The following is a 10,357-nucleotide window of genomic DNA, read 5'->3' on the forward strand; positions in this document are numbered from 1 at the left end:
GTTCAGCAGTGAATGAAACAAAGTCCCTGATGTCTCACAGTTGACATTCCGAGGGATGGGGACAAACGATAAATAAGGAGTTTGGTAAACATTCAGTCTGCCAGCTGGGGACAAGGAAAGTGGCAGGGATGAAATATAGCCTGGTGAAGGGATGAAATATAGCCCTGGCAGTGAAAGCGCCAAGTCCTAACCACTGGACGGCCAGAGAATTCCCAAGGGTGTCATTTTAAATAGAGAGGAGGGTGGCCAAGGAAGGCCTCTCTGAGGAGGAAACGTTTGAGCAAAGACCTGAAGGATGAAGAGTCAGCCACGTGAGTGTCGGGGGCAGGAGTGTTCCAGGCAGAGGAAGCAGGCTGTGCAAAGGCCCTGGGGCTGGAGCGTGCCTGGTGTGTTTGAGAGACATAGAGGTGCCCCGTACGGCTGAAGCATAGTGAGCAAGGGGGAAAGGTGGGGGAGATGAGGGCAGGGGGGAGGCGACGAGGATTGTGCAGGGTCTTGTGCAGCAAGGGCTCTGGCTTTTCGTCTGAGTGAGACAGAAGCCCTGGGAAGGCTGATGTCTTCCTCTGGTCTTTGCAGGAGAGGGGGCTGGGCCTGGGCTCTGGATCAAGGAGCCGGAGGGAAGGAGGAGCCTCTGGGTGGAGTCTCTGCTTCACCATCAGTCAGAATTTTCCTGCTGCAGAGAGAACTTTGTTGCCAGCAGAGGCCCACCGGCTGTGATGACAGAACAGTCTCTGTGTCCTTCTCTGGCCTCAAGTTCCACAATCAAAGGCCCCCTTCTCTCACCTTGGTCCTGTGGTCTCAGAGTGGGGAACTGACACCCCTCCTGCCCCAGGCGAATGAATGAACAAGGGCTAACACAGAACACCAAGTGTGTGCCTCTCCTCCCCTCCTGGCTAGTTCCTGACCTGCATTGGGATCAGGGCATCTCCTGTTGGCTTCCCCCTCTCTCCAGGGAGGGGCAGCCGAATCTTTTGCAGAGACATTAACTGGAGCTGGGCCTTCATGCTTTTGTGGCTGACCTCTGTGTGGGCCTCAGGGTCCACCATGTGACTGGGGGTGGATGTTGTCTGACCCCCTATCACCCAGCCAGCAGGACCCTTCAGGCCACAAGTAACTGAAAACTTGACTCAAACTGGCTTCAGCGACAAAAGGGGATTTGTTGGTTCACTGAACAGCACTGACTTCAGGCATGGCTGGATGCAGGTGCTCACTGATGTCAGGAATCATGTGCCACTTCTCAGCTCTGCTTTCTTCTGTGTCTTATTCTCAGGCAGGCCCTCCCTCTCAGGGTGTCAAAATTGTACCTTGGAGCCCCAGGTGTATAACCTACCAGCTTTGTAACGCTGGCCTGAGGAGTAAACCTCTCTTCCCAGTGGTCTAGCCAAAGTCCAGAAATTACTTTCATTGGCTCAGCTTGGGCAACATGCCCCTCCCTGAACCAATCAGGTTGGCCAGGGGGAGGGAATATGCTAATTGGCCAGAAACAGGTTTGCTAGATGCCCAGGATCTAGCAACACCCAAACCAAATGGAGGAATGACAGGAGTCCCACCTTCTCCCTGCAACCCCACAGTTCCATGACCTGCCCAATCTCTCTTTTCCCATCTTCCTCTAGTGCCCACCTGGATCCTGGCACTCTCCTTGAGCCTGGCTGGAGCCTTCCTCCTCCTCGCTGGGCTGGTGACCACTGCGTTGGTCGTCAGGAAAGGTAACGGCAGGCAGAGAAAGCATGGCCCACCAGAACTTGTATATGCACTCCCACTCACACCCATTTTTAGGAGCACAGTTGGGAGTCCTTACTACAAAGGTTTAGCAGTGAAGAACCCTCCAGAATTTCGATGATGGTGGTGGGCAAGGGTAATTTATATATGTATATATACATGTATATGTGTGTGTGTGTGTGTATATATATATATATATATATATAAATTGTTGTAAAATATACATGACATAAAATTTACCATTTTAACCCTTTTAAAAAAATTATTATTTTTTAATTTTTTTGGCCATGCTGCGCAGCTCATGGGATCTTAGTTCTCTGACCAGGCATCAAACCCGGGCCCTGGCAGTGAAAGTGGATAGCCTGGGAATTCCTTTTTTTTTTTTTTTTTAATTATTTTTAAATTTTTTTTTTCATTTTAACCCTTTTTAAGTGTCCAGTTCAGCAGCATTAAGTATATCAACTTTGTTGTACGACCATCGCCACCATCCATCTCCAGAACTCTTTCATCTTCCCAAACTGTAACTGTCCCCTTTAAACACCGACTCCCCGTTCCCCGTTCCCACAGCCCCTGGCACCACTGAACTGTCTTTAAAAACAAAATTAAGCGGGAATCCCCTGGTGGTCCAGTGGTTTGGACTCTGTGCTTTCACTGCAGGGGGCACGGGTTCTGTCACTGCTCGGGGAACTAAGACCCTGCAAGCCGCATGGCGTGCACTTAAAAAAAAAAAAAAACCCAACAATTTTACATGCTCGTACCCTGTTTGAAGTTTTTACCGACATACATTGATCATGAAATTGGGGGGAAAAAAAGTGTCTTCAGTAGCTCCCCTGTTGAGTGGGAAATTTGCCAGCAAAGAAGGAAAAGGCTGGGCTACAAATGTATGTGGGCCTTTTGGTTTCTTGGCTTTTTGCAACCAGGATGCAACCAGAACCAAAATCTAACAAATGCTTTTTTTTTTTCTCTCCCAGTTAAAGTAAAAAACTTGCAGAAGAAACGGTGAGACCATCCCTGGAGACCCTCAGAGGGTGGTTTTGGGGAACGAAAACTCAGTCCCAAGGCAGGAGTTCCTGATGGCCATTAAAGACTCTGATAGCTGGCCGGGTTCTGGGGGAAGAAGGGTCCTTCCAGGGCTCTACCCCAAACAGCGTCTTCTGGTGGGAGGCTGGCTTAATAGAAACAGGTGCTATTCAGGAAGCGCCTACGGTGCGCCCAGCATTGTGCTGCGGGACTCTGGACCCTGGGCTCACGTGATCCTCGTGGCAGCGCTGGAAGCAGGCACTAGGAATGGCCCCATTTTACAGATGAGGAAGCTGAGGCTTCCTCGCATCCCTTTATGGCCAGTTGCCAAAATTTGCTAAGTAATCATTCTAGAAATCCACAATTGTGGGAGAGGCGAGTGGTGCCCCCTGGGGTTGTGCAGCGCCCAACTTGTAGCCTGTAAACAGTGGCCCTGGTTCCTGGGCATCAGAATCTACTGGCTCCAGCCTCGGTTTCTCCCCTCTGAGAGAGGGGTGGACACGGTGCTGCCTAGTGGCAGAGAACTAGCAGTAGCCCTGGTGATGGAATCCTGACTTCACCTGGCTGTGGGGCTCCTGCGAGAGAATTTCCATCTGAGGGGATTCAGGGAGCATGCGGAGGTGGGGTGGGGAGGAAGGGCCAAGTTTGACCAGGGCTACCTGGAACGAGCCTCCTGCCTGAGACAAGTCATCACTTTCTCCTGAAACCCTCTGCAGGGAGCGAGAATCCTGCTGGGCCCAGGTTAACTTCGCCACGACAGGTCTGTGCCTCCCCGTTCCTGTCCCTCACCGGGGCAGGGTCACTGCCTCAAAATGCCATCGGGTCTCACTACTCGCTACTGAGCCCCTTCTACAGCTGCTCACTTCCCTTAGAATTGAGAACACACGCTCCCCTCTTTCTCCCCTATCCCCTGCTGTTTCCTGACCAGGTTCACCTATTTTTTTTTTTTTTTTTTTGGTGTGAACAGCTTTCACCTCTTACCTCTCCTTGCCTCATCCTCATGCCTTTCACTCATTCTGCCCTCTGCCTAGAATACTTTTCCTCCCTGTGGTCAAAGGTCGCCTCCTTCGGGAAGCCTTCCCTGACTTCCTAGGCAGGATCAACTCTTTCTACTTGCATGCCCCCAGAGCCCTGTCGTTCCTCTTAGCCCTCAGTAGAAACACAATTAAGTAATCATTGCGTGCTTGGGTGTGTGACACTCGCCTCCACCACTGGACCATCAGCTCCAAGGGGGTGGGGAACTGCATCTGTCTTGTCCACCATCAGGGCACCCGGCTTTCACAGTGCCTGGAACCGTCCTTAAATGGAGCCCCACTTGTGGTCCAGAATGTGCTGTTCTGCTGGCTTCCACTGGGGGTGGGGAGAGGGACCCAGCCTGTGAAGTGCGATGCCCAGGAAGGGGCTCCAAGCAGAGAAAACTCCATTCTCTGTACTTCTTTCACTGTCTCACGTATTTATTGAGCACCCCGACTATGTGCTAAGGTCCGGGGGCTCCCAGGATAACCAAGACAGAGGTGGTTTCTGTCCACAAGCCCATACTCCAGTGGGGAAACAGCCCATGGCGGGCCGGACCCTGTCTGGGCTAGGAGGCTAGTCCCCAGAGGAAGTGGTGTTGAATCAGAGACCTATAGGGGGGAGCAGGGAGTAGCCGGGTGAAGAGCAGGCAACCCAGGGTGGGGGAGGAGCTGAGAGGTGTTCTGGAAAGTGGGAGTGGAGACGAGGCACCATTTTCCCAGAGGGCAGCCAGAGGTCCCTGAGGGAGGGTTCTGAGCAGTGGAGGGACACAGTTCAATTTGTAGCTGTGCACAGTTCACCCTGTAGAATGGGCTGGAAGGGGGCAAAGAGGATGAGGGGTGATGGACCTTATGCCCTTCCTCTTGGTTGACTTGGGGCCTGTGGGCTTGCGGGGAGGGGCTGGGGAGGGCGGTGAGCAGGAAATCTGAACCGGCCCCCACCCTGGTCTCCTCTTTCTGTTGCAGACATGTCCTTCGATAACTCCCTGTTTACCATCTCCGTAAGTCGTCCTGTTTCTCCGTCCCGATTTTCTGCTGACTGTCCTGACCGTGGGAAGGTTGGGGCTACCACCAGGCTGGGTTGACCTGTTTGTCCCTGAGCTTCTGGGGTCTGGGAAAAGCCCAGAATCACTGAGCAGGGATTGTTTGTGAGCTGAGAGTTGGCACTGGAAAATTCCAGGGGATTGGAGGTAGGCACGTTGTCCAGGCCTTCGTGGGGCAGTGGGCAGGCCCCTGGTTGTCAGCACTGCCTTTGCACTCAGAATGGTGACAAGGGACTCAGGGTGACCTGGTGGCTTCTTTGGGGTCATGGAGCCTTGTGACAATCTGGCGCACACTGTGGTTCACTCCTGGTATAAAGAAAAGCCTACTTTTGTGTTCAGTTTCAGGAACTTCAGCTTAGCTGCCCCAGACATGCGTCTCCCTTTCAAGGGGGAGGGTCTCAACCCCCATTCCCACCCCCACTCCCCACCCCCTGCTTAGCAAGGGGTGTTGCTCCCCCAGATCACACAGTGTCCTGGCTGGGATTTGAACCCGGGTCTATGGGACTCCTCTACACAGCTGCATCTTGTGATGGCCTTGGGGTACTTATTATTATTATTATTAGTTTACTAAATTAGAGATATCCGACCCCTGGACACGATGGATCAAGAAAATGTCCAGCTAGGGGAATTCCCTGGTGGTCCAGTGGCTGGGGCGCCACACTTCCACTGCAGGGGTCCGGGTGTGATCCCTGGTGGGAAAAACTAAGATCCCACATGCCGTGCGACATGGCCCAGACAAAAAAAAAAAAAAAAAAAAAAGAAAGAGAAAAGAAAATGTCCAGCTAGCTCTTCTCCATGCAGAGAGGGGTACAGGTCTGGGGTGCAGGTGCCTCCCCCTTGAGGCAGCCTCAGAAGTTCCATTTGTGTAAGTGGACGCTTTGGGACTTCAGTCAGGGAGCCTGGGGTGGAGTCAGTCGGCTTGGGGTACCATAGGGGGGTGGGGGGAGGTTTGGATGGGTTCAACATAGCCTTCCTGGGCATCTGGACAAGAACAAGATGAGGCCCTTCATCCCTCAGAGCTTCTTAATTCTACAGGGAGAGAGAGACAATGCCACGTGGGGTAGGAGTGACCAGGAAGCTCACTTAGGTGGGAGATCCGGGAGGTCTCTGAGATTAGCGACAAGCAGGAGGTAGCTGCGGAGGACTGATCCAGGCTCAGGACACGTTCTTGGCACGGCCCAGTAGGGGTGTAGCGGAGTGAGGAGTAGAGAGGGGAGCCGCGCGGAACTTTGACTTTGACTTTGACCCCAAGTGAAGGGTGAGCCGTGAAAGGTTCAGGGCAGACGTTGGGACTTGACGTGCTCTATGTGCTCACGGGCGCCCTCTGGCGGCTGCTTGTAGGATAGACTGTGGGGGACCGTGGACGGATGGGAGCTGGGGGACCCGGCAGTGGTTCAGGCGCCAGACGTGGCGGGTAGTTTGGGCCAGTGTGTTGGCAGTGGAGGTGGAAGAAGCGAACAGATGCAGGTCAGGTAGATTCAGGGGATGGGAAACACGGCACTGATTTTGGAGTGGATGAGTGGGCCGAGGGAGAAGGAGGCGTGGCAGAGTTCCAGAGAGACAAGAGACAGGTCACCTCACCCAGCGCTGCCACAGAGCAGATGGAGACTGGACCCCAGTCACTGGTATACAGATGGTGGGAAGGAAGGGGCTTGGCACCGGCCTGTCCAGCCCTCTGAGATCTCAGCTCAGGGAACAAATCCTGAGCTGTTACGAAAAGCCTGGCAGGCGGGGCAAGTTCTGAAACCTGTGGGAAGTCACACCGCTCAAGGCACTAGCCTGGTGATTACTGCCTCCCCTGCACCCGCCTGCCCCCCCCCCCTTTTTTTTTTTTTTGGACGGATGGGAGCTGGGGGACCCGGCAGTGGTTCAGGCGCCAGACGTGGCGGGTAGTTTGGGCCAGTGTGTTGGCAGTGGAGGTGGAAGAAGCGAACAGATGCAGGTCAGGTAGATTCAGGGGATGGGAAACACGGCACTGATTTTGGAGTGGATGAGTGGGCCGAGGGAGAAGGAGGCGTGGCAGAGTTCCAGAGAGACAAGAGACAGGTCACCTCACCCAGCGCTGCCACAGAGCAGATGGAGACTGGACCCCAGTCACTGGTATACAGATGGTGGGAAGGAAGGGGCTTGGCACCGGCCTGTCCAGCCCTCTGAGATCTCAGCTCAGGGAACAAATCCTGAGCTGTTACGAAAAGCCTGGCAGGCGGGGCAAGTTCTGAAACCTGTGGGAAGTCACACCGCTCAAGGCACTAGCCTGGTGATTACTGCCTCCCCTGCACCCGCCTGCCCCCCCCCCTTTTTTTTTAAGACATTTAAAATGAAAAGGTGGAGAACAGAGAAAAGGAAGGAGAAAAATAACTTATTTCTCAGTATCTTAGTTCTGGTGACTTTAAAAATATATTTTTTTAGTTAAAGATTTTTTTGACTATGAAATACATCCAAATGTCAAAATTATATACATAGTAAAATTCTCTTCTCTTAATCCCTCTCCACCCACTGGTCTCCCCCTCTGCACACAGACGTACAGGTAAATCACCATTAGGAGCTTCCTGCACATACAAGCAAAGGCAAAAATCGCAAGTCTATATCCTCACTCTTTTTAACACAAATGACAGCATGCTAACCACACTGTTATGAACGACGCTTCTTTTCCTTAACAGTAAATTCTAGTGATCGTTGCTAGTTTTTAAAAAAATCGTAAAATAGACATAAAATTTACCATTCTAGTCATTTTTCAGTGTACAGTTCTGTGGCATTAAGTGTATTCATATTGTTGTACAACCATCACCACCATCATCCCCAGAACATTATCTTGCAAAACAAATCCTGTCCCGGGACTTCCCTGGCAGTCCAGTGGTTAAGACTCAGCACTTTCACTGCAGTGGCCTGGGTTCAGTCCCTGGCTGGGGAACTAAGATTCCGCAAGCTGCACGGTGTGGCCAGAAAAAATAAAACTCTATCCCTATTAAACACCAACTCCCTGTTTCACCCCCACTGCAGGTCCTGGCACCCACCATTCTGCTTTCTGTTGCTTCGATGGATTTGCCTATTCTGGATTTTACACAGAAATTATGCCATACAGTGTTCATATTTATGAGTCGTAGCCACCCCGGGGGGGGGTGTTGGTGTTCTCCCCCATTGTACAAAAGGGGAAACTGAGGCACAAAGGGGGCCATCACACCCCCTAGGGAGAGGGGGAGCTGCGATTCGATCCCAGGCTGTCTGCTTCCCTATTCAGCAGAGAGGAAGGCAGGACAGACAGCAGGATCAGGGCGCTGAAGCTGTGTGTGTGGGGGGTGAGGTGAGACCCGATGGACTGGGGGAGTCTCGGGCTCAGAACATGGGGCAACCTGAGATCCTGAAACCCCAAATCACCCGGTTCTCTATTTTTCCTCCACTGACAAAGAAAATGACTTCAGAAGAAGACGCAGCCACCCAGGATGCTCCCTCAGGCTCTGCTGCGACACCTGGCAACTCTGGGACACGGAAGAGGCCCACCTCCACGTCATCCTCGCCTGATCCCCCAGAATTCAGCACATTCCGGGCCTGCTAGGGGAGCCCTTCCCTCTATCTGCGTGCCCTCCGTTCAGCCCTCCCCCTTGAGCTGGCTGGGCTTTGTAGGGTCTCAGTTCCCTCCAGCTACTTTGGGCACTTCTGGCTGCTGCTTCCTCAGGGCAGTGAACAGAGGAAATGAAGGGGGCGCCCTGGCCTTGGGACCTTCCTCGCAGAGGAGCAGGAGTGGGAGAGGGGGTGCAAGCATCTGCCTGGAGGCTGGACAGAAAGCAGGAAGCCTCTCTGGATTGCCAGCTTTTCAGACCACCACGGAAGGAGCTGGGCCATTATGAAGTCTGAGCTCTCCACACGCCCCTCCGCTTTCCTTCGTCCCATGCATAACATGGTGTGGACACCATGCACACCGTCCCATGCAAAAGCCCAATAACACCTGACTTGGGTTTTTGGAGCATAGGGTACCTGGGGTTATATTCTATGTGCCCTGCTGGCATGCCTAAGTTATTAATTATAATGCTTGGAGCTGTTCCCAAGGCCTCTGTGGAGTGTACTCCTTCAAGCCCAGGACCTCTGGGGTCCAATCACTGATTGCAGGGGGAGGGGGAGGGGGCAGTACCCCTCAACTGCATGCAGTCAGGGTGGTGTATGGGGAGGCCCATGGGGGTGTAGGGAGGGGGGCATTGCCATGTGGGGTCTCTGCTAAAGTCCTTGCATTGGTGAATACAGGAGGTGGAATGATGGAATGCTTGCGGAGAATGAGTAGTAAATGAGCAGGTCCAGGGACTTCCCCGACGGACTAGTGGTTAAGACTCCTCCTTCCCAATGCAGGCGGCACGTGTTAGATCCCTGGTCGAGGAACTAAGATCCCACAAGCGGCACGGTGGGGCCTGAAAAAAAAAAAAAAGCAGGTACCGGGAAGAGTGGCAGCTGGAGATGGCGGGCGGCCGCAAGCACCTTTGGAAGCCACCAAAGAGGAGAATGGGGGCCTTGGAGCAGTGGAGGGGGGACTTGGAGGGAAGATGGGAGTGTGTATCTGTGTATTGAAAGGGGCACTAGGCCCTGATCTGCTGGATTCACTGGTCAGCCATCACTGCGGGAAGGGAGAGTGAGTTGGGGTGAGGGGGAAGGGGCTAAAAGAGAGGTCCAAGAATTTTTTTGGGGGGGCGAAGACAGTGAAGGGCCAAGGATGGAGGAGGAGGGCACTGGGGGAAGTGGCTGGAGATGATGGGGAAGAGAGGAGAGGTTGAGTGCTCGGAGAGGGGGCACAGGTGGCGTGCGGAGGCCAAGTCCATGCTCAAACTGCTTTTCCAGCGGGCGCCCTGGGGTTGGAGCCACAGGCTGGGCCGTGTCCCTACGTCCTGTCCCCGCCCCTCACTCCGGCCCTCCCCAAGAACCCAGAGCTTCACAAAGCGAGACCAGTGGTGGGGTGGGGAGCAGGACCGGTATAGGGGCGGGGCCTCTTCGCAGCTGGACCCCGCCCCTCAGTGAGCCGCCGTACAAAGCCGGGCGGGACCAGGGGCAGAGCCCAGCCTCAGGGGCGTGTTAGAGCCCGTCGGGCGTCAGGCACCCGCTGCCGTTCCCCTGGCTAGGGAGCCACCTCACACAGCACTGCCGCTTGCGGGGGGCGGGGCTCCGGCGTGTGTCCGCACGGCCGAGCACCGACCTTTGACGCGCGCTCCGAGCTGGGCATCCGCACCGCCTTACAAAGCGCGGCCATTGGGGCCGCGCCGGGCTGGGGGCGGGGCCCGGCCCTAGGGGCGTGTCCGCGCGGCCGAGCACCACTCCTGACGTACGCTCCCGCCCTCGCTGTTCCTGGGCCAAGGAGCACCTCACAAAGCTGCGACCGCTAGCGCGGGGCGGGGCGGGGCGAGGCGGGGCCGGGCCGGCCCCGCCCCCCAGCGTGCTTCTTCCCAGAGCCCAGGGCCGCCGGCAGGGGGCGCTGCGTCACGGGGCTGGACCGCAGCGGCGGTGGCGGCGAGGCGGCGCGTGGCCATCAGGCGGCGCTACCTGGCTCGGCCTCGGCCTCGGCCTGGGCGGCGGCGGCGGCGGGGG

At 54.8% G+C, this 10,357-nt stretch overlaps 1 protein-coding gene across 1 annotated transcript in view; it reads left to right on the plus strand.

The window, feature by feature from the left end:
- The window catches only part of CUNH19orf38 (chromosome unknown C19orf38 homolog), a 10,368-nt gene extending 2,020 nt beyond the window's left edge, over positions 1-8,348 (plus strand). The window contains exons 3-7 of the mRNA XM_007460689.1: positions 1,614-1,706; positions 2,691-2,718; positions 3,456-3,499; positions 4,719-4,753; positions 8,202-8,348. Of these exons, the coding sequence (XP_007460751.1) occupies positions 1,614-1,706; positions 2,691-2,718; positions 3,456-3,499; positions 4,719-4,753; positions 8,202-8,348 (347 nt within the window). The remainder of the gene's footprint in view (positions 1-1,613; positions 1,707-2,690; positions 2,719-3,455; positions 3,500-4,718; positions 4,754-8,201) is intronic.
- The last annotated feature ends 2,009 nt before the right edge of the window (positions 8,349-10,357 follow it).

Source organism: Lipotes vexillifer, unplaced genomic scaffold (assembly GCF_000442215.2).
Source record: "Lipotes vexillifer unplaced genomic scaffold, Lipotes_vexillifer_v1.1 scaffold1011, whole genome shotgun sequence".
Lineage (NCBI taxonomy): Eukaryota > Metazoa > Chordata > Mammalia > Artiodactyla > Lipotidae > Lipotes > Lipotes vexillifer.